General features: G+C 43.1%; 1 protein-coding gene across 1 annotated transcript in view; it reads left to right on the forward strand.

The window, feature by feature from the left end:
- Positions 1-19541, forward strand: part of RPS15A (ribosomal protein S15a) — a 43811-nt gene extending 24270 nt beyond the window's left edge. The window contains exon 4 of the mRNA XM_070362766.1: positions 19386-19541. Coding sequence (XP_070218867.1) covers positions 19386-19526 — 141 coding nt within the window. The 3' untranslated portion in view covers positions 19527-19541. The remainder of the gene's footprint in view (positions 1-19385) is intronic.
- Positions 19542-24880: the final 5339 nt, after the last annotated feature.

Raw genomic sequence — 24880 nt, forward strand, 5'->3', positions numbered from 1 at the left:
ATATATGATATTCCATCAGATCTTACATTTACATCTTGAATTTATTTCAAGTTAATTTTTGTGAGTATTGTAAAATAGGGACCCAATTTTATTCTTTAGCACATGGGTATCCAGTTTTCCCAAAACCATTTACTGAGGAGACTGTCTTTTCCTATTGTACTTTCTTGGTGCTGGTCAAAGATTAGTTGATTATGTATGTGGACTCTCTATTCCGTTGCATTAGTCTATACGTTTGTTTTTATGCCAGCGCCATACTGTTTTGAATACTATAGCTTTGTAATAGAGTTTGAAATCGAGAAGTGTGATACCTGCAACTTAGATCTTCTGTCTCAAGATTGCTTTGGATCCTCAGGATCTTTTGTGTTTTGACACAAATTTTGTGATTCTTTTTTTACTATTTCTGTGAAAAATGTCTTCCAAATTCCAAAAATGGAATTTTGATACAGATTATGTTGAATCTGTAGATTACTTTGGGTAGTATGGAGATTTTGACAATGTTAATTTTTCCATTCCATGAACATGGTATACCTTTTCATTTATGTGTATCTTATTCAATTTCTTTCATCAATGTTTTCTAGTTTTCAGCAAACCAAACTTTCAAAGGAATTCCCTGGTGGTCCAGTGGTTAGGATTCAATGCTTTCACTGCCGAGTGCCCAGGCTCAATTCCTGGTCTGGAAACTAAGATCCTACAAGCCCTGTGGCATGGCCAAAAAAACAAAAAGACCAACTACCTCCCTCCCCAAACCCCAAAAAACCAAACCAAAACAAAATCAAACAAAAAACCCAGTCTTTTACCTCCTTGGTTAAGTTTATTCCTAGGTATTTTATTGTTTTTGATGGCTCTTGTCAGTGGAATTACTTTCTTAAGTTCTCTTTCAGATAGTTTGTTTTTAGTGTATAGAATGTAACTAATTTTTGAATATTGATGTATCCTGCAACTTAACTGCATTTATTAGTTCTAATGATTTTTTGGTGGAGTCTTAAGATTTTCTGTATGTAATATTATGTTATCTGCAAACAGAGACAATTTAACTTCTTCCTTCTGATTTGGATGACTTTTTCCCTATCTAATTACTCTGACTGCAACTTCCAGTACTATGTGGAATACGGGTGGTGAGAATAGACATCCTTTTCTTATTCATCATCTCAGAGGGAAAGCTGTTAGGTTTCCACCATTGAGAACAATGTTAGTTGTGCACTTGTCATATATGGCCTTTATTATGTTGACATATATTTGTTCAACACCAATCTTTTCAGAGTTTTGAATCATGAAAGGATGTTGAATGTCATATGCTTTTCCCCCATCTGTTGAGATGATCACACAATCCTTCATTCTATTAATGTGACGTGTCTCATTGAATGGCTTGTGTATGCTGAACCATACTTACAAACTAGGGATAAATCCCACTTGATCACGGCATGTGGTCCTTATAATGTGCTATTAAATTTGGTTTGCTTGTATTTCACTGAGGATTTTTGAATCTATGCTCATCAGGGATATTGCTGTGTGATTTTCTTTTCTTGTAGTGTCCTTTTTCTGGCTTTTTTTTTCAAGGTAATGCTGGCCTTGTGAAATGAGTTTGGAAGTGTTCCCTCCTTTTCAATTTTCTGGAGAAGTTTGAGGAGGATTAAAGTGAAAGAAAGTGAAAGTCACTCAGTTGTGTCCAACTTGTTGTGACCCCATGGATATACAGTCCATGGGATTCTCCAGGCCAGAATACTGGAGTGGGTAGCCTTTCCCTTCTCCAGGGGATCTTTCCAACCCAAAGATTGAACCCAGGTCTCCCACATTGCAGGCAGATTCTTTACCAGCTGAGCCACCAGGGAAGCCTAAGAATACTGGAGTGGGCAGCCTATCCCTTCTCCAGTGGATCTTCCTGACCCAGGAATTGAACTGGAGTCTCCTGCATTGCAGGTGGATTCTTTACCAACTGAGCTATCAGAGAAAACCTTGAGGAGGACTGGTGTTAATTATTCTTTAAATGTTTGGTAGAATCCACTATTTTTTTAAATTGAAGAGTTGATTTAAAGTGTTGTGTTAATTACTGCTGTACAGCTAAGCAATTCAGTTTTATGTATAAATAATATATATATGTATGTGTGTGTGCATAATGTATTTTTTAAATGAATATTTTTTAATATTCATTTAAAATATTTTAATATATTCATTTAATATATTTAAATGAATATATTAAAAAAGAATATTTTTAAATGAATGTACATATATATTCATATATATATATATGTACATTCATTTAAAAATATATTCTTTTCCACTATGGTTTTTTTTGTATCATAGGATGTTGAATATAGTTCTCTGTGCTGTACGGGAGGACCTCATTGTTTATCTATTATAAGTTTACATCAGCTAATCCCAACCTCCATAGCATCCCTCCCCTAACCCTCTGACACATGGTAACCACCAGTTCTCTATGTCTATCATTCTGTTTCTGGTTCGTTTGTGTGTTATTTTAGATTCCACATGTAAATGACATCATATGGTATTTGTCTTTCTCTTTCCTAACTTAGTATGATACTCTCTAGTTGCATCCATATTGCTGCATATGGCATTATTTTGTTCTTTTTTATGGCAAAGTAGTATTCCATTGTATATATGAACCACGGCATCTTTATCCATTCTTCTGTAGATGGACATTTAGATTATTTCTGTCTTGGCTATTGTGAATAGTGCTGCTATAAACACAGGGGTGCATGCAATCTTTTTGAGTTATAGTTTTGTCTGGATATATGCCCAGGAGTGGGATTGCTGGATCATAGTGTAAAAATCCACTGCTTACAGGTTGTTCCTCGTCTTTTCCTTCTTGGTATACTTTTGATTACTGATCAGTCTCCTTAGTAGTTGTAGATATGATCAGATTTTCTATTTATTCAGGATTCAGTCTTGGTAGGTTGTATGTTTCTTGGAATTTATCCATTTCTTCTTGGTTGTGCTTTTTTTTTTGCACATACATATTCATAAGACTACTTAGATCCTTTAAATTTCTGTTATATCAGTTGTAATGTCTTCTCTTTCATTTCTGATTTTATGATTTGAGTCTTTTCTCTCCCACTCCTCTTTTAGTCTAGGTAAATTTTTGTTAAATTTGTTTATCTTTTTTTAAAAAAACTTTTAGTTTCATCAATCTTTTCTGTTGTTTTTATTATATCATTTATCTCTGTTATTCTCTTTGTCCTTTCCTTCCTTTTGCTAACTGTGGGCTTAATTTGTTCTTTTCCTAGTTTTTTGAGGTATGAGGTTAGATTGTTTATTTAACATTATTCTTTTTTTCTTAATGGAGGCATTTAGTTAGAATTGCTTTTGCTGAATCAATAAATTTTGATATATTGTATTTTCATTTTCATTTATTTTAAGGTTTTTTTTTTTTTTTTTTTTTTTCTATTTGGTTTATCTGGCCCAAAGATCTTTTAGGAGTGTTTTTTAATTTCCACATATTTGTGAAATTTCCAGTTTTCAAAATTATTGATTTCCATTTTCATTCCATTTGTAATTAGAAATGATACTTGATTTGATTTCAGCAGCTTAACTTTGTGAAGACTTGTTTTGTGACCTAACATTTGATCTATCCTGGAGAATGTTTTATGTGCACTGAGAATAATGTGTATTCTGCTGCTGTTAGATGGACTGTTTTTTTCTTTTTTAATTTATTTAATTTATTTTCACTTCTGGCTGTGCTGGGTCTTTGCTGCTGCATGTGGGCTTTCTCTAGTTGCAGTCAGTGGGGGCTACTCTTCACTGGGTACACAGGCTTCTCACTGTGGTGGCTTCTTTTGTTACAGAGCACAGGCTCTAGGCTCATGGGCTCAGTAGTTGTGATTCATGGGCTTTAGAATGCGGGCTCAGTATTGGGCTACATGGGCTTAGTTGCTCTGTGGCATGTGGAATCTTCCTGGACCAGGGGTCAAACCCATGTCCCCTGCATTGCCAGGTGGATTCTTATCCACTGTACCAACAGGAAAGTCTGCATGGAGTGTTATATAGATATCTGTTATGTCCATTTGGTGTATGAATTGTAGTTCAAGTCCAATATTTCCTTTTAATTTTGTGTCTGAATGATCTATCTGTTGCTGAAGTGGAGTATTGGAGTCCCTACTATTGTTGCATTGTTATTCTGCCTTCAGATGTATTAATATTTGTTTAACATATTTAGGTGATTCACTGTTGGTGTTTATGTATTTACAGTGTTATTCCCTCTTGATGGATTGATCTCGTTATCATTACACAAGGACTTTCTTTGTCTCGTGTTACAGACAAATCTATTTTGTCTGATATAAGTATAAGTACCCCTGCTCTCCTTTAGTTTCTATTTATATAGAATATCTTTTCCCATTTCTTTACGTTCAACTTATGTATGTCCTTAAGGTTGAAGTAAAACTCTTGTAGGCTACTTATATTGGATCTTGGTTTTTTTTTTTTTTTAATTATCCATTAGCTACTCTATTCCTTTTGATTGGACAATCTAATCAATTTACATTTAAAGTGATTATTGATAGGTAAGGAGTACATCAAGGCTGTATATTGTCACCCTGCTTATTTAACTTATATGCAGAGTACATCATGAGAAATGCTGGGCTGGAAGAAGCACAAGCTGGAATCAAGATTGCCAGGAGAAATATCAATAACCTCAGATATGCAGATGACACCACCCTTATGGCAGAAAGTGAAGAGGAACTCAAAAGCCTCTTGATGAAAGTGAAAGTGGAGAGTGAAAAAGTTGGCTTAAAGCTCAACATTCAGAAAACGAAGATCATGGCATCCGGTCCCACCACTTCATGGGAAATAGATGGGGAAACAGTGGAAACAGTGTCAGACTTTATTTTCTTGGACTCCAAAATCACTGCAGATGGTGACTGCAGCCATGAAATTAAAAGATGCTTACTCCTTGGAAGGAAAGTTATGACCAACCTAGATAGCATATTCAAAAGCAGAGACATTACTTTGCCAACAAAGGTTCGTCTAGTCAAGGCTATGGTTTTTCCTGTGGTCATGTATGGATGTGAAGGTTGGACTGTGAAGAAGGCTGAACGCTGAAGAATTGATGCTTTTGAACTGTGGTGTTGGAGATCCAACCAGTCCATTCTGAAGGAGATCAGCCCTGAGATTTCTTTGGAAGGAATGATGCTAAAGCCGAAACTCCAGTACTTTGGCCACCTCATGCGAAGAGTTGACACATTGGAAAAGACTCTGATGCTGGGAGGGATTGGGGGCAGGAGGAGAAGGGGACGACAGAGGATGAGATGGCTGGATGGCATCACTGACTCGATGGATGTGAGTCTGAGTGAACTCCGGGAGTTGGTGATGGACAGGGAGGCCTGGCATGCTGAGATTCATGGGGTCGCAAGGAGTCGGACACTACTGAGCGACTGAACTGAACTGAACTGGTTTATTGTTGCCATCTTGTTGTTTTCTGGTTGTTTTGTAGTTCTGTTGTTTCTTCCTTTCCTACTGTCTTCCTTTGTGAATTGATGATTTTAGTATAGTTGTATGTTTTGATTCCCTTGTCCTTTTCTTTTGTGTATCTACTATAGGTTTTTTTCTTTGTGTTTCCATAAGGCTTACATAACCATCTTATACTTTTAGCTGTCTATTTAAAGCCGATAATAACTTTTTATTTTGTTGTGCTCTGTGGCATGTGGGATCCTATTAGTTTGATGCAAACATAATTGTGGTTTTGGGCCATGAATTTTAAATCATTTTAACTAGGCTCTAACACATCTTTCGGAGAAGGCAATGGCACCCCACTCCAGTACTCTTGCCTGGAAAATCCCATGGATAGAGGAGCCTGGTAGGCTCCAGTCCACGGGGTTGCTAAGAGTCGGGCATGACTGAGCGACGTCACTTTCACTTTTCACTTTCATGCATTGGAAAAGGAAATGGCAACCCACTCCAGTATTCTTGCCTGGAGAATCCCAGGGACAGAGGAACCTAGTAAGCTCCCATTTCTGGGGTCGCAGAGTTGGACACGACTGAAGCGACTGAGCAGCAGCAGCAGCAGCAACACATCTTTATTAATCAAAATGGAAACCATTACAATCAACACATTTTTTGCCATTGAGAAATAAGTTTGTTTATTCTTGTATCACAAAAATCCATGCCTCAGGATTCGATGAATTCTTGGAAAGCATTTTCTGCCTCCTGCTGATTGTGGAAGCATTTTCCTTGTAAGAAGTTGTCAAGGTGTCTGAAGAAGTGGTAGTTGGTTGGCAGGAGGCCAGGTGGATATGGCAGATGAGGCAAAACTTTGTAGCACAATTTGTTCAACTTTTGAAGCCTTGCTCGTGGGATGTGTGGTTGGGTGTTGTTATGGAGAAGAATTTGGCCCTTTCTGCTGACCAGTGCCAGCTACAGGTGTTGCAGTTTTCAGTGTATCTCATTAATTTGCTTAGCCTACTTCTCAGGTGTAATGGTTTTCCTGGGATTCAGAAAACTAGTGGATCAGACAGGCAGCAGAGCAGCAAGCAGTGACCGTGACCTTTTTTTCAGTTCAGTTCAGTCACTCAGTTGTGTTCGACTCTTTGCGACCCCATGAATCTCAGCACGCCAGGCCTCCCTGTCCATCACCAACTCCCGGAGTTCATTCAGACTCAACGTCCATTGAGTCAGTGATGCCATCCAGCCACCTCATCCTCTGTCGTCCCCTTCTCCTCCTGCCCCCAATCCCTCCCAGCATCAGAGTATTTTCCAATGAGTCAACTCTTCGCATGAGGTGGCCAAAGTACTGGAGTTTCAGCTTCAGCATCATTCCTTCCAGAGAAATCCCAGGGCTGATCTCCTTCAGAATGGACTGGTTGGATCTCCTTGCAGTCCAAGGATTTAACTTTGGCGAGTGCTTTGGAGCTTCTTCTTGGTCCAACCACTGAGCTGGTTATCACTGGTTGTCATATAAAATCCACTTTTTATTGCACAGTCCAATTGAGAAATGTTTCATTGTTGTTGTGTAGAATAAGAGAAGAGGACACTTCAAAAGGATGGTTATTTTTTGATTTTCAGGCAGCTCATGAAGCACCCACTTGTCGAGGTTTTTCACCTTTCCAATTTGCTTCAAATGCCGAATGACCATATGATGGTTGACGTTGAGTTCTTTGGTAGTTGTAAGAGGATCAGCTTCTATGATTGCTCTCAGTTGGTTGTTGTCAACTTCCGATGGCTGGCCATTGTGCTTCTCATCTTCAAGGCTCTTGTCTCCTTTACAAAATTTCTTGAACCTCCGCTGCACTGTATGTTTGTTAGCAGTTCCTGGGCCAAATGTGTTGTTGATATTGTGAGTTGTCTCTGCTGGTTTATGACCCATTTTGAACTCGATTCAGAAAATAGCTCTAATTTACTTTTTGTCTAACATTATTTCCATAGTCTGAAATAAATGTAAAATACATAGCAAGTAATAAGTCATTAGCAAAAAAAAAAATAAAGAAATGTGCATTAAGATGATGCATAAGATAACCACATTTAAGAATGTATTCCAATATCAAATGGCAAATTCAGCAGTGCAAAACCACAGTTACTTTTGCACCAATCTAATAGTTCCCAGACCAGGGGCTGAACCTGCATGGATTGCAGGTGGTCATGGAGTCTTAACCATTGGACCTCCAGGGAAGTCCCTAAAGCTAGTAATAACTTACCTTTGATGGAAAACATAAGCTCTACCCTTTTACTCTTTCCCTTTGATGTTTTTGATATCACAGTTTACCTCTTTTTATATTTTGTGTCATTAACACATTGTTGTAGCTGTAGTTATTTTTAACTGGGCACCAAAGAATCCAGGCCACCCAGAAACTCAGGCCACACACTCTTGGTGTTTCATGGGGAAACGGTGCAGATGAAACGGAGAGCCAGATCAATTTTCGTAGGTGAAGTCCCTCAGGGTGTATCCTATTTGTTAGACATCCAGCTTTCTGTAATGGAAAGATGCCCACTTCAAGTGCCTAGCTGCTCATGTTGAGCTTGCAAACTTGATGGAGTGATTGTTGGATCTCTGGAATTGTTGGAGTTGCTTGGCAGGCTTCAGACTGATGAAAATTATCTCCTAGTTTGCTGGTCCATTGTCAAGCTGGGAACCACTTAGCTCTGAGGGGGCGAGAGGTGATGTCAGAGTTAGCCAATAGTCTCCCGTGGTGTCTGTGTATTTTTTTTTTTTTTTTTTAATTGGAGGATAATTGCTTTACAATGTTCTGTTGATTTCTGCTGGATAATAATGCGTATCAGTCATCATTATAATATGTCCCTTCGCTCTTGAGCCTCCTCCCTCCCATCCTACTCCTCTAGGTCATCACAGAGTGCCAGGCTGGCCTCCCTGTGTTCTATAACAGCTTCCCACTAGCTACCTGTTTCACACATGATACTGTAGATATGCCAATGCTACTTTCTGATTTTGTCCTACCCTTTCCTTCCCCTGCTGTGTTCACAAGTATTTTAACAATTGATTTGAACCAGGGTGAAAGATCTAGGCCTGTGCTCTCCAACAGAAATATAATGCCAGCAATGTGTGTGGTTTATAATTATCTGATAACCTTATTTAGAAAAGTTAAAAGATCCAGAGAAATGAAAATGCATGTCTGCACAAAATCTTGCACGTGAATGTTCATAGCAGTTTTACTCATAATTGCCAAAATGTGGAAACAATTCAAGTGTTCACTAACTGATGAATAGATAAACAAAATGTGGCATATCCATAGAAGGGAATATTATTTGACAATAAAATTAAATGAAGTATTGACACATAGTATAAAATGGATAAACCTTCAAAATGTGCTGAGTGAAGGGAGCCGGATCTAAAAGACCTTGCACTGTATGATTTCACTTCTATGGAATGTCCAGAATAGGCAAATTTATAGAGACCGAAAGTAGACTAGTGATTGTCAAGGGCTGAGGGAAAATGGAAATGGGGAGAGGCGTGACTGCTAATTGGTCCAGGATTTCTTTTTGGAGTGGTGAAAATGTTCTAAAATTGATCATAGTGACGGGGGCAGAGCTTTGTGAATAGATTAAAAACCAATGAGTTGCGTATTTTACATGAGTGAGTTGTATGGCATGTGAATTACATGTTTTAAAAAGTAAAAAGACCATAACCTTAAGGTTACAGTGGGGAGGGTGGGGAAGGTATAGGGAGGGAGTTTGATTGACAGGTATACACTGCTATATTTACAGTGGATAACCAACTAACCAACAAAGGCCTACACTACAGCACGGGGAACCCTGCTGAATATTATGTAACATCCTCAATGGGAAAAGAATTTGAAAGAGGATACATGTGTATGTATGGGCTTCCCAGGTGGCTCAGTGGGTAAAGAATCTGCCTACAAGGCAGGAGACGCAGGAGACATGGGTTCAGTCCCTGGGTTGGGAAGATTCCCTGGAGGAGGGCACAGCAACCCACTTCAGTTTCTTGCCTGGAGAGTCCCATGGACAGAGGAGCCTAGCAGGCTATAGTCCATAGGGTCACAAAGAGTCAGATAAGACTTGAGTGACTAAGCATGCACGTGCGTGCACACACACACACACACACACACACACAATGTATAACTGAATCACTTTGCTGTACACCTGAAATGAACACAACATTGTTAATCAACTACACTCCAATATAAAATAAAAAGCTAAAAGACATAGGTAAAGTTAATTTTACTAATATATTTTATTGGACTCAAAATATCCTAAATAGTATCATTTAAAGCTGCAATCAATGTAAACCATTATTTTTATGGGAGTTTTTATTGAAATAAATTAAGTATAGAGTTTGATCAGTATATAATATACAATGTTACTATATAGAAATTACTACCACCCTTTAAGCTGGTATTATTGCTAATGGAGCTGATGCCCACAGAAGTCATTCACTCTCCTAAAAGGTAAACATTATTCTCATTCAGTGTTAAACATCATAAATGAGATATCTCAGGTCTGTTCTGGTAACAGATCCTTGAAATCCGCTGTGTATTTTACAGTCACAGTGCATCACTTTGGACCAGACATTTACCAGGCGCTCAGTAGCACATTTGGTTAGTGGTTCCATATTGGAAGGTTCAAATCTAGGCAGTTTTAGCTTCCTACCAGCAAAGGGCTCTCTCTGTATTCCTTTTTATTTTCCTTTATAAACTCAAATAGGCTTGGGTTCAGATCACCTTTTGCCACTTACTAGGAGTATAACTTTGAGCCTGTAATTTAGTCTTTATAGATGAGTTTTCTTTTCTGTGAAATGAGCACAATTAAAGAGGGATTGCAGTCAGGACTGAGATACTCAGTGGAAAGCTAGAATGGTGCTTGCCATATGGTGCTCAGTCAGTATTAGTTCTTATTATTTCTTGATCCCCTGGGGAAGGACAGCCTGTGTACTCAGGTGGGAAAGACTTGGGAGCAGAAAATCTGGGCTCGGATCCTGGTCCTGTCATGTACAAGCCAGCTTGTAGAAGAGCCTGTCACACCTGCCTATCCTGCACATCCACAGCCCCTTCAGAGGGTTTCTTTGCTCTGAGTTATCCGCTTTGCACTTAGGACTCAGGATACAGCTGTTTGGAAAGGAATGGAACCCCACTAAGAGCAGGCAACATCCAGGCCGGTCAGAGGATTGTGGGAAAATCCAACCCATAAGGGTCCTGGGGACCAACGGAACAATTTAGATCCTTTCTTCTGCAGAATTTGAATCTGAGACATGGAGAAAGGATGAGGGTCAGCATCAGGGGCAGAAGCAGAGACACGCAGAAGGAAAGTTCTAAGTTGAAGCCTTGAGTCAACAAAAGTGATGGATGAGTAGGAGCCACAAATGAACAAGAACTGTGAGTAACGAGACAGAGAGGAGTGGGGACAGCAGAGGGACAGGCCAAGACCCGGAGGTGCTGAGTCACTGTGATTGTGGAGCGTGGAGTACTGAGCTGGGTGCCGCTGTGTTACAGAGCTGTGGCTCGAGCTATGGCTGTAACCCAAAGCCGTTCCAGCCTCTGAGAGGCCGGCTGAGACTTGGGTGGCTGAGACTTTGGTTTTCTCGATCATGTAATGACACCTGAGAATGTTTCTCTTTTTTGAAACCTACACAAAGACCCGACCAACACCAGATACATCAAAACTGAGACTTCGTTTCCTTACCTGTGAAATAGGGACACATGTTGCTTTTGGGTTCAGCATCTCTTTCTTGGGGGCAATGACTTTTATCTGATGCTTTGCAGTGCTGGGCCTGCCAATCCTGGACCCCACTTCTGAGATGGCCACATAATCAGGCTCCATTGTGAGAATTTGTCTCATGTAGAGACACCTCTGTGGGAAGGGTTGGAACCCTTGTGCGAGCTCCTGGGTTCCTCTAGCTGGGACCTTCTGAGCTGTCTTGGTTCTTGTTTTTTTTTTTTTTTGGAAGGGTAGAGTAGACTTCTTTATTCACATAACCTTTGTCTTGTAGTACTTTATCTCAGGGCACCATGACTGCTTCTGTATCAAGCTATACCATCAGACTGGGAGCTCCCTGTTCATCTTTGCAACTCCAGCACCTGACCCAGGGTGGGCACATGACAGGCTCTCCATCTTTCAAGGTCTGACTTTGCCAGACTCTTCTCTATTGCTGAGTCCTGTGCTGGTCATTATCCACCTTAGGAGGTAGTGGTTCTGGTCCTAGTTCTGATCCCAGTTGAGTTTACTTGGACAAATCATCCAGGATCTATGATTCTGTTTCTTATCTTGCGTGAGAATCTGTAGTACTGATTACCCCCAGTTCTGATGTATTCAACCCCAGTAGACTTACGATCTGCACCATCTGTCTCATTGGCTCAGCCACATTCTTTTCAACTTCATCTTCCATGTATCGTCCTTTGTTGTTTGGCTGCTAAGTTGTGTCCAACTCTGTCGCCCTATGGTCTGCAACACACCAGGTTTCTCTGTCCTTCATTATCTCCTGGAGTCTGCTCAAATTCACATCCATTGAGTCAGTGATGCTATCTCACCATCCCATCCTCTGCTGCCCTCTTCTCCTTTTGCCTTCAATCTTTCCCAGCATCAGGGCCTTTTCCAATGAGTTGGCTCTTCACATCAGGTGGCCAAAGTATTGGACCTTCAGCATCAGTCCTTCCAATGAACATTATTTAGGGTTCATTTCTTTTAGGATTGACTGGTCTGACTCTTGAGGGACCCTCAAGAGTCTTCTCCAGCATCACAATTTCAAGGCATCACTTCTTCGGCATTCAATATTTTTAAGGTCCAACTGTCACATCCGTATATGACTACTGGTGATAGGGTGGATCGGAATCCACCTGCCAACGCAGGGGACACGGGTTCAGTCCCTGGTCTGGGAGGATTCCACATGCCAAGGAAGCAACTAAGCCTGTGTTGGTTCCTGTTTTATTGAGCTCTTTTGTTTTAGACTTTACAAATTGCCTTTACAGATCCTCTCTTCTTTTTTTAAAGTAATAATGCTACCTGGACACACGTGTTGCATGGTTGTTTTGAAGTGAAATAAGCGACTCCTAGATAGAAGCTCCATTCTGTCCTTGGTTGTTCCCTCCTGCCGTTTCCTGCTCTACCTGACCTAACCTCCCTGGGCCCAGTGTACCTAAATTAGCCCAATTTTTTCCTCTTTTTTAAAAGCAGATTATACACCTAGACCATCCCTCTATTTACCGTGGCCTTTACCAAATCCTTGCCAAATGCCTTTTCATGCTTGTTTCTTTTTCTGCATAATGTGAGACTCGAGTCAAACAGGGCTCCTCTCTCTGCAGTACCCAAGACTCCTTGTAGGTGGCAGCACAGGACCGCAAATGTCCTGAACTATCCCACGACCAGCCTGAAGAGTGGCTGAGACGCTGGGGTAGAGCATTTACTAGCCAAGGGGGAGAGGAGGAGGCAGGAGAAGGGAGGAAGGGAAGTGGGCACCCACCGTCTTTGAGACAGCTTAGAGTTGGTTCGAGGTTTGGAAGACAGGTTCACTCCATCCTTCCATCCAACAGATGGTTTTGAGCACCCGTGATAGGCTCCGGAGATGAACAAGAAAAACACAGGGTGTTCCCGTCCTCACTGGCCTTGCACCCAACTTGGAGCCATCCTTTCCCCCCATTATGTAGCATACCCTTCTGGGCTTGTTTCCTCATCTGCAAAACAGAGCAATAAACTGGTCAGGCTGAGGTCCTGGCATCCAGTCCGAGCTGCTTCTCTTTCCCTCTGCCCCACCCGCGCTCATGGGAACTGAAAACATTGCTAAGCCCTGAGGCCATCCAACTGGGGAATCAATGTCCTCCCTGTATCAGAGGGGAGCGCTGGCCAGTCCACCCCTTCTGCAAAGTCTGATTAAGCCTTGAACTTGAAGGCATCCCCCAGGCCCGTGAGAAACCTCATTAACCTCAGAAGTTTGAATTGGATGATTTGTATCTATTCTAGGTTTCAGTGAAGAAATGTTTCTAAGGGTAGAGTCACAGAGGCAGGGAACAAACCTGTGGATGCCAAGGCGAGGCGGAAGGAGAGGGATGGGGTGGGAATTGGGGTTAGCTGCTGCTCCTGCTAAGTCGCTTCAGTCGTGTCCGACCCTGTGCGACCCCATAGACATCAGCCCGCCAGGCTCCTCTGTCCCTGGGATTCTCTAGGCAAGAACACTGGAGTGGGTTGCCATTTCCTTCTCCAATGCATGAAAGTGAAAAGTGAAAGTGAAGTCGCTCAGTTGTGTCTGACTCTTTGTGACCCCATGGACTGTAACCTACCAGGCTCCTCTGTCCATAGGATTTTCCAGGCAAGAGTACTGGAGTGGGGTGCCATTTCCTTTTCCAGTGGGGTTAGCAGTTGTAAACTATTACATATAGAGTGGGTAAACCACAAAGTCCTAGAACAACACAGGGAACCATAATGGAAAAGAATAGAAAAAGGAATATCTATCTATCTATCTATCTATATATATATATATCTGAATCACTGTGCTGCTCCAGCAGAAATTAACACAACTTTGTAAATCAACTATACTTCAATAAAAAAAAGTTTCTGGGAATTTCCTGGTGGTCTGGTGAATCAGGACTCAGCTTTTCCCACTTCCAGGGTCTGTGTTCAGTCTCTGGTTGGAGAACTATGATCCAGTAAGCCACACAGTGTGGCCAAAAAAATAAGTTCCTAAGGAAACAAGTTAGAGATGTTACTCTACTAATGTATATCACATATGCTGACATATATATATATACTAATATATAGACAGTGATATATATCATATATACATGCATATATACTGATGCATATCATACATGCTGAAGTACGTATATATTGATATTCATATACATATATGCATATACACGTTGTTGTTCATTATTCAGTCGCTCAGTTGTGTCTGACTCTTGGCAACCCCATGGACTGCAGCACACCAGGTTCCCTGTCCTTCACTAGCTCCTGGAGTTTGCTCAAACTCATATCCATTGAGTCAATGATGCCATCCAACCATCTCATCCTCTGTTGCCCCTTTCTCCTCCTGCTCTCAATCTTTCCCAGCTTTGGGGTCTTTTTCAGCAAGTCAGCTCTTCACATAAGGGGACCAGAGTATTGGAGCATCAGCTTCAGTGTCAGTCCCTCCAATGAATATTCGTGTATTTACATGTATATACACACGAATATACATCATATATACACAATGAGAATAACTGGTAGTACCTTTTATTGAGTGTCTAAGTTGCTTTTCTCTTTTTGCTGTTTGGAAAGCACTTGGCCTGCCTGTCGTGCCCCTATTACTAGCATTTCTAATATTATTACCCTTTTTCTATTATGATTATATTCTGCCCCTTCACTTCTTAATGTACACTAGATGTTATCTGAGACCTCGTGACATGGTAAAATGTCCCCGAATGCCCCTTCTTCTGCCACACCTCTACCCCACTGCTGAGGAGCTCCAAGGCCTCTCTAGGGTTGCTGCTGACCCCTGGCTTTCCTGCCCTGAGGCCTCTGTTTCTTGGATGCCTCTGACCTGTAGCATGGCACATCCTCTGTTTAAAAAAACACTAACAATCACAAAAATTCATTGACATGATGCACACTAGGTCTCTATGAGTTTAGCAGAGGCAGCTTCTGGGGGATGTCCTGGGAGGGATTGCATCTCATGCCTGGTTCCTGTAGAGCTCCTGTTGCTCACGCTTGCCCACCAGCTCCCTCCTCCTCCTGTTGGCTGGCTGACCCCAGGGGTACTACACCCTTCTCTGTCCACTATCCAAGCCCCATCCCTGGAGGACTAGGGATTCATTTGAAGCTGGGGTGCCAGCTGGCAGCAAGCACCTTGCACGGACTCTAAACTCTGATGAAAGCCAGACTGAGAAAGTGGGAAAACAGGGGAGAAAAAGCAGCATGGGGGAGAAAAGCAAGAGTTGGCTTTACTGCTTTGAGTTTGGGTTGCCAAGTTAAACATCCCTGGGCCTGGGCCTGATATCTGGGGGAGAGCCCGGGGAGGGGTACAGATTCAGAAGCCCGCATCCTGACCAGTGGGCATCTGCAGCCTTGGGATTGGGTCTGTCTCTTAGGAGGTGAGAGCTGTTTGATCTCCCAGGCCCTTGCACCAGCTTGCCTGCCCCTCCCCCCTCTGCTTGGATAACTCTGGGCTGCCTGTGGAAGGCTTCCTATCCCTCCCAGGGCTGGGTTAGGTGCCTTTGTGGGTCTAAGGCCTTAGGCAAATGTACTTCCTTCTCTGAGAAGCCTCTGAAGTAGGCTGGCTTGTGGATAAAGCATCCTGTTGACAGTTGCTTCTCTTCTGAATTAATTGAGGAGGTCTTGTGTTAAGGGATCCTGCCTGCAAGTGCTAGAACCTGTTAGGAACCCTCTTTTAGCAAGGCAGGGCAAACAGGTAAAGTCCATTTCTCCCCACCTGAAATCTAGGAGATCCAGAAATTTTGTGGTCTGACTTGGGACACTGAGGAGGTCTTTCATGGCTTAGTGGGATTTCAAATAGGGGGCCCAGCTGTGAATGCACAGCAGTGATTTGAAAAAGCAGGGTCAGAGACGAGAAGTGACTAGCCTGAGGCCACACAGCCAATTGGATCAGAGCTGAGATTGGAACCTGGGTGTGTCTGACCTGGTGCTAGGTTTTTTTCAGTACATGATTCATCCAGCCCCACACACCTATTCTGGAAGAAGATGGGGGTGGATGTGGGCAAAGGAAGAGGAGTTTGTTGGGTGGGGCTGCCTCTGGTGCTGGATCTCATGGGGTTTAGGGGTCAGGAAGTGGCAGGGGACACCCCTTAATTGGCATGCAGGCATACAACTGGAGGAGAGAGAAGCTGACAACAAGAAGGCCCAGGTCAGGACACCCATTGGCTATGGGGCAGAAGGGGTAGGTGGTAGAAGGGAAGTGGTGCTCAGCTGGGACCACAGGAAGTTTCAGATTTTGGTTAGAGGTTGGAAAGTACCAGCAAATTCCTATTTCAACAGAAAACCAGAGGCAATAAGATTTGTCTTTTAAAAATAGAGGTGGATGCAGAATTTGCAAAGGAAGCAGCGATCTACAGAATGGGGCTGGAAGTCATGAGGTAAGTGTGATATTCTCCAGAAAAAGGTCTTGAAATTTGGTTGAAGCAGGTCAGAGCCAAAAGCTATTCAAAACGGGGCCCTCCCATGGGAGCGCCAGGGTACAAGAGGAACAGATTAGATGCTGGACAAAACATAAGAAAACCAGAACTTTAACGTGACAACAAGAAGGTCCATCACAACCATCGTCATTATCGTCATCACCATGATCATCACCATTAGTATCATCATCAGCATCAGCAACTAGAGTGATCTTTTAAACTGCCAGTGACTTTCCATCTCCTTCAGAGTCAAATTCATACCTTCCCACTGGCCTGAAAGTCTCCCTGTCCTCCAGCTCCCCATCACCTCTCTGCTGTCACCACTTATTACTGTCCCCTCCCTCCCTCTTCCCCAGCTTCACTGGCCCCAGTGTTGCTCCAGCAGCCCCCGCCTCCTGTCCCAGGACACCCCATGTTCCTCCAGAACCACCCATCTCCTGTCCCAGGACACCCCCCCTGTTCCTCCAGCACTGCCCACCTCCTGCCCCAGAACACTTACACGTGCTGTGCTCTCTCCTCTCCCTGGATTTCTCTCCTCCACACGCCCATGGCTTCCACCCTTCCTCCCTCAGTTTTTCTCAAAAGTCACCTTCTCAACAAGACAGCCCCTAAAGACAATTTAAAGTTGCAATGCTCATTCTCTTTCCCCACCTCCTGGGAATTCCTGTCCACTTCTTCATCAAAAAATTTTCCCACAGGACATCTTGCCATTTTCATAACATATATGTATTTGTTTATTTTTGCATGCTGTGCAGCTGGCAGGACTTTAGCTCCCTGACCAGGTATTGAACCCAGGTCCGGGCAGTGAAAGTGCTGAATCCTAACTCCTGGACCACCAGGGATTCCCTCATATTATGTGTTTTTGTTTCTTTTGTATCTCTCTCTGTATGAATTCAGCTCTTTGAGGGTGGGGGTTTCTGGACCAGTGCCTGGAGCATGGAGCAGGCCTCCGGCATTGTTCTTGAATGAGAGCTTCGTGGCTGAGGGTTCATGCCTGGAGCTGTGGCCTGGAGCAATGTGTCCAGTGCGGCTGACCCTTGGGAGCTCTGTTCTGAGGATGTCTGGCTTTAGGTCACCAGGACACAGAGCAGGACACTCCACTCCTTGGGCAAAGTCTGGAACCCATACCTGGGGCAGGGATTGGGACCACAGTCATCCGTGACTCACCACTAAGGAGATGAGCAGACCTGCTTCTTTAATCACTAATGAAAATATCCATGTCCCAGTAGACAAACAGCTCGCAATTTATTTAATGGGGAAGAAAGAAGGATGTGTGGAAAGGGGGGTGGGCGCCTTCACCGAGGGCCGGGTATCAAGGCATTAAAGTTGAGTTACTCAGAGTAATTGATTCACGATGCTCCAGGTCAAGGAAATTAGATCCAATCAGGAGCTGTCTATACAATTTCCCACTAATTGTCAGCGGGTGCCATGGTAGGATAATGAGTTTTGGGGCACGAGGGACTCAGATGTGGTGAGCCAGGAGGATCGTTTTATTTGTTTGCTTTGGGCCTCACCACTTGCATCATAGTTCTCTGACCAGGGATTGAACCCGGGGCCACAGCAGTGAAAATGCAGAGTCCTTATGATTGGACCACCAGAGAATTCCCCCAAGATCATTTTGGTCTTTGATCTGAGACATACTGAACCTCGGGGTCTTCTTCCTGGAAGGCTCCTTTAGCCAGCATTTTTCTTGACCCAAAATGTGCTGGACCAGGGAAAATGTGAAGGGGTGCAGACCTGGGATTAGTCCACCAAGCCAGGACCCCACAGAGCTAGAAGTTGCCTCATTGAAGGGACATATTCTTGAATTCTTTACTCCTCACAGAAACCATTAGCAATTTATCAATTTTGCCTCCAAAGCATCTGTTGGCTCTGTCTACTGCTCTCTACCTCCACTGCCACTGTCACCTGTCACCCTGTGGCTGCCTCGCTGGCCTCTCTGCCTCCGCTCTTATTCCCTTCCTTCATTACCCACCCAAGAGGATACAGTGGGATGCTCGACACACTTCAGTGGCTCCCCTTGCCTTGAGCATCAAGACCAAAATCCTTGGGACTTCCCTGGTGGCCCAGTGTTCAATATAAGGATCCATCTGTCAATGCAGGGGACACGGGATCAATCCCTAGTCTGCGAACTAAGATCCCCCATGCCATGGGGCAACTGAGCACACGAGCTTGAGTGCTGGAACTCCTGAAGCCTGAGTGCCCTAGAGCCTGTGCTCCTCAACAAGAGAAGCCACTACAATGAGAGAAAGCCCTTGCATGGCCACGAAGACTCAGTGCAGCCAAAAATAAGTAATTAATTTTTAAAAAAGACCCAAATCCTTAAGGCGGCCTCAGAGATGTCACACCATCTGGCCCCTGTCCACTTCTTAGTCTCAACTTGCAGCACTTCCTCCAGGCCCACTCGTGATGGGCTTCCTAAGTATGCTCTGTGCACAGGCCCTCATTTTACACTAGACTTTGGCCCTTGTTGTTTCCTTGGCACAGAATGATCTTGTCCCTTTCCAGGTCAACTCGTAGTTGTCCTTTAAGCCTCAGCTTGGATTTCATTCTGTCCAGGAAATCCAGTTTGACCCCACCATCCCTTCTACCCCACGGGGTAGGTTAGTGTGACAGATTGCATCTTCCAAAGATGGTGGCAACATTGTGTGTCATCCCACATGCTCTTCTTACAGGGTGACCTTGACACTCCTAGGCACTCCTCCCATTGAGGGCTGGGACTTATGTCCTGTCCCTTTGAATTTGGACATACCTTTGTGACTGCTTCCTTCTAAAGAGTGTAGCAGAAATGATGTTATGTGATGCTACGGGATTCCTGATGCTAGAGCATGAAATCATCATACTCTTTTATCTTTTCTTGGGGCCCAATCCCAGCCTTCGAGGAAGCCCAAATTAGTCCACATGGAGAGACCTCATGGAGAGGCCCCTGGAGGTGTTCTGGACAATAACCCAGCGGAGTTCCTGGCAGACAGCCAGCATCAACCACCAGATGTGAGTGAGGCTGCCTCCGGGTGATTCAGTGGCCACCTAGTCACCCCCAACCCTTTAGATTTCCAGACATCATGGAACATTCCCACTGTTATCCTGTCTGAATTCCTGATCCAAAAAGCCCATGAGCATAATAAAAGGGCTATTTTATGCTACTGACTGTTGGCATGATTTGTTACACAGCAAGTACTTCGCAGGACAGTTAGGAGTGTCTCCTCTCATCCTCCACAGCGCTTCTCCTATTGTAGGATGAAAGCCCTGTCTTTCTAGCTGCTTTGTCTTTCTTCTCTGGACTATCTGCTGTGAAGTTTCCTATTCAGATTCATTTCTCCCACCTCTAGTACAATACATAGAAGGTACTGGAATATTTTAAAATATATTAATTTTTAGAATCAATTAAAATAGCTTGTGTAAAGAATGAGTATCTTCTTCTCCTTAAAAAAGAATACAAAATTAAAGTCTCTTTAGTTTCCATCCCTAATTCCAACCCCTCACTGATATGAACATGGTATGTCTTCTTAAGGACCTTAAAATGCATTCAGATAATCTGTGTGCATCTTATCAGTTCAGTTCAGTCACTCAGTCACGTCTGACTCTTTGCAACGCCATGGAGTGCAGCACGCCAGGCTTCCCTGTCCATCATCAACTCTCAGAGCTCATGTCCATTGAGTCCATGATGCCATCCAACCATCTCATCCTCTGTCGTCCCCTTCTCCTGCCTTCAATCTTTCCTAGCATCGGGGTCTTTTCCAGTGAATCAGTTCTTCGCATCAGGTGGCTAAAGTATTGGAGCTTCATCTTCAACATCAGTCCTCCCAAAGAATATTCAGGACTGATTTCCTTTAGGATTGATTATTTTAAGACCCAAAGATACATCATGCTGTAATATTTTGTAGCTTTATTTTTTTCACTTGACTGTGTTTCTAAGTCCAATCCTTGCTGATATAAGTGGATTGAGTTAATTTCTCTTAACTTCTGCATAGTGTTTCATCATTTTGTCTGTCAAGCTATTCCTCTGTTGATGGACATGTGCATTATGCCTATTTCCTTTCCCCTGCAAAGGGTACTCCAGTGAGCTTACCACATGGACGTTGTCATGCCTACATTCAGAAATTCCTGACGTCAATGGTTCTCAGCTTGGCTGCAGAGAAAATCACCTGGAAGTTTTTACAATCACACCGGTGCCCCACCCCCAAAGATCCTTAATTCATTTCTCAAGATTTTAAGATTTTCTGAAACCTTAAAAGATTTCAATAGACTGATCCGGAGGTAAGCAACAGTGGTTTTTTTCTTCTTTTTAATATTTATTTATTTGTTTGGCCATGCCAGTTCCTAGTTGTGGCATGGGGGTTCTAGGTCCCTGACCAGGGATTGAACCCAGATCCTGTGCATTGGGAGCGTGGTGTCCCAACTGGGACACCAGAGAAGTCCCAACAGTAGTTTTAGAAGCTTCCAGGTGGTTTGAGTGTTCATCCAGGCTTGAGACCCACTGTTCTGGGTTGTACACTGAGGGTGGAGGTGGTGGAATCACTGTCAAATGAGATGCATAGCCCCTTCTTTTACTAGGCACTGCCCAGTTGCTTTACTTTTTTTTTTTTTTTAATAAATGTTTTAAAAAAGCATTCTATTTTTGGCTGTGCTGGCTCTTCATTGCTGTGCCTGGGCTTTCTCTAGACGCAGTGTGCAGGCTTCTCACTGCGGTGGTTTCTCTTTCTGCAGAGCACCGGCTCTAGGCCTGCAGGCTTCAGTAGTTGTGGCCCACGGGCTTAGTTGTCCTACAATATGTGGGATCTTAGTTCCCAGATTAGGGATCGAACCCATGTCTCCTGCATTGGCAGGCAGATTCTTAACCCTGGACCACCAGGGAAATCCTCCCAGTTGCTTTTCAAGGTGTCTGACCTTATTTGCATCCTCACCAGCAGGGCAGTGTGTGAGCGATTAATGACTGTTTTGCATGATCCGGTGAACGCAGGTCACTGCAGCCCCGTGAACTGGAGTCCTCGTCCATCCACTGGTCAGCGGCTCCCGGATTGCCCATCCCTTGGCTGCTGCCCAGTCGGCTGGGCTGTGGCAGGTTTGAAACGCTTTGTGTCCCTAGGTGGCAGTGTGGTACAGCAGCAAAGCGCTGGGCTGGGAGTGGGAGAACCTGGATTCTAGTTGAGACCCAGACTCTACCTCCCTGTGTGTCCACCCGGTCACTTCCCCACGCTGGGCTTGGTGTCCCCACTCTTGAAGGGAAGACAGCTGCGGTACTGGGCAGGGCTCCTCCTGCTGCCCACCTGGGAGGTCAGAGCATGCCTCCAGAGCCGGGTTCTTAGTCTTTTTTGTGCCTGAACTCCATCTCAGAGTAGAGCTTTTAGATAGAATCCACAGGATTACAAAGGCAACCATGTAAATACATTCCTAGAATATATATTTAGCTTTATTAAGGTTTAATCAGCAAACTGTAAAATTTTACATGTTCAGTGTGATGGTTTGATATACGATATACATGTACATTGTGAAAGGACTCCCACCATTAAGTTAATTAACACACCTGTCACCTTGCATATTTACCTTTTTTTTTTTTTTGGTGGCAAGATTTAAGTTCTACTTTTTAGCACATTTCAATTTTATAATACCATATTATCAGTTATAGTTACCATGCTACATATTAGATTCTCAGAACTTATTCATCCTATAACTGAAAATTTATACCTTCTCCCTAATCTCTTCCTTGTTTCCCCTGCACCCAGCCCCTGGAAGCCACTTTTCTAACTCTCTATGCTATGAGTTTGACGTGTTTAAGATTCCACATATAAGATATAAGTGGACCAGGCAGTATTTGTCTCTGGCTTATTTCAGGCAACCAATTATATTGAATTACAGTTAACACACTATTACAAAGCCAAATTGTGTTTTTTTACTAACACACCATGTAAGATCAGGTGGTGGGTCAGCTGCATTATTATGATTGCAATTTCAAGCAAAAGATGAGTGTAAATGATGTTCTAAGATATCTGCAACAAACATAATAGGAGATGGAAGTATCCTTGATTCCAACTGGTGACAAAGTCATCAGGGCTGCAGACACTATTACAATTTGCTGCTGACACTCATCATGGAAGGAAATGAGACATTTCAGTTAGGTGTTCAGAAAATTAAGAGGTCATGTTCTTTTCCCATCCAAGTTCACTGACTCCAGGTTACATGCTCATGGACTCCAGGTTAAGAGCCCTTGCTGGAGTTAGAGAGGCTTGGGTTTCAGCCTGGGCCCTACACCTTCCTGTGTCAAACATTTGTGTGAGTTGCCTATGCTACCTGCACCTCAGTTTCTTCATCTGTAAAATGGGTATAAGACTAGTGAGCTCATAAGCTGGCAGGAAAAGTGAATATGATAAACCAGATTCAGCCCACATGTATTTATTTAAAATTGTATTTTATTGTGGTAAGAACACTTAACATGAAATCTACCCTTTTGACAAGAAGACAACAAATCTTGACAAGGATATGGAGAAATTGTAAACTTGTGCACTATTGATGAGAATGCAAAACAGAACAACTGATGTGGAAAACAGCTGTGTGAAGGTTTTTCAAAAATTTCAAAATAGAAATTCTATATGACCCAGCAATCCTATCTTTGTGAATATATCCAAAAGAATCAAACATCAAGATTTTGGGGCTTCCCTACGTGGCTCAGTGGTAATGAATCCACCTGCCAATGCAGGAGATCCCACGTGCTGTGGAGCAACTAAGCCCGTGTGCCATAACTACTGAGACTGTGCTCTGGAGTCCGGGAGCCATAACCCACAAGCAGCAACTATTGAAGTCTGTGTGCCCGCCAGGCTATGCTCTGAAACAGGGGGAACGTTGCAATGAGAAGCCCATGCATCGCAAGTAGAGAGTAGCCCCTGCTTGTTGCAACTGGAGAAAAGCCCAGGCAGCAATGAAGACCCAGCCCAGCCAAAAATAAATAAAGAAATAAAAATTATTTTAAAAAGTCAAGGTTTTGAAGAGATATTTGCACTCCATGGTAACTGTAGTATTATCCTCAATAGCCAAGACAGAGAAACAACCTGTGCCTATCAACTGACAAGTGGATAAAGAAAATGTGGTGTATCATACATATACAGTGGGATACTATTCAGCCTTAGAAAAAGGAAAATTTGTGATATGTGACAACATGGATGAACCTTCTCAACATTTATCGAGAACTTTCTGTATGCTCAGGCTGTTTTAGGTGCCAGGGATTCTAATCTGAATGAGGGAGGCAAAAATCTCTGCCCTTATGAAATTTACCATCTAGAGGCAGAGACAATGATCAGGTAGGAAAAGAAATACATATGGTTTCAGATAATAATAAGGGCTGTGGTGAAAATAGACCGGGCAGTATGACAGAGAACAAATGCCTGGCATAGGAGACATGAGATCAGACGATCAGGGACTCATAACCTGCTGAACAATGAGTTACATTAATGTATCTGAAGAGAGAATGCATTTGAAGTAGTATTTGGCTCAGTGCCTGGCATGTGGTGCAGGCTCCATACACATTTGCCATGGTGATGCTGATGATGCCGCCAGTTCCCTGGGGCACAGACCTCCCAGCTCGTGTGGCTGATGCTGGTGCCGCCCACTGTACCCGGGGCAGGCTGAGCACCAGGAGACGCAAGCGGTTGAGAAGGCAGCAGCCCTGTCAGGACTGGATCTGAGGGAAGAAAGTCTGATTAAAGGAAGATAAAGTCTTCTCTCCACTATGTCTTGCGGGGAGAGCTAAGCAATCAATAGGTCTCACAGATCAGTGGAGGGTGCTTTGAATCTGGCAGCACAGGGCTTTTTAATTAAACCTATAACTGCAAGAAAAGGTAACTGCTTTATTTCCGCAGCTTGCGTTTCTGCCTGCCTGCCAGAAACTGAACAAATCAATGTTCTTCAGAGGCTCTGAGGATTGTGACCTCTGGATTCAGGAGGACCAGACCCTGCCAGGATGAACCTCTGGATGGTCAGGGTTTCAGATACCAATTCTGGGAGCTCAGGTGATGCCTTTGGCATTTAAACACCCACAGCAGGCATGATTATCAATTGCACTTCATGAGAAGGTGACAGTCCCTCCCAGCCAGCAGGGCTTTGTCTGCCAAATCCCTGGGCCAGCCCAAAGACATCAGCATGACTTTAAAAAACATTTCCTCAGGGTGCCCACTTTCACCATTACTATTCAACATAGTTTTGGAAGTTTTGGCCACAGCAATCAGAGCAGAAAAAGAAATAAAAGGAATCCAAATTGGAAAAGAAGAAGTAAAACTCTCACTATTTGCAGATGACATGATCCTATACATAGAAAACCCTAAAGATTCCACCAGAAAATTACTAGAAATAATCAATGACTATAGTAAAGTTGCAGGATA

Source organism: Bos mutus, chromosome 25 (assembly GCF_027580195.1).
Source record: "Bos mutus isolate GX-2022 chromosome 25, NWIPB_WYAK_1.1, whole genome shotgun sequence".
Taxonomy (NCBI): Eukaryota; Metazoa; Chordata; class Mammalia; order Artiodactyla; family Bovidae; genus Bos; species Bos mutus.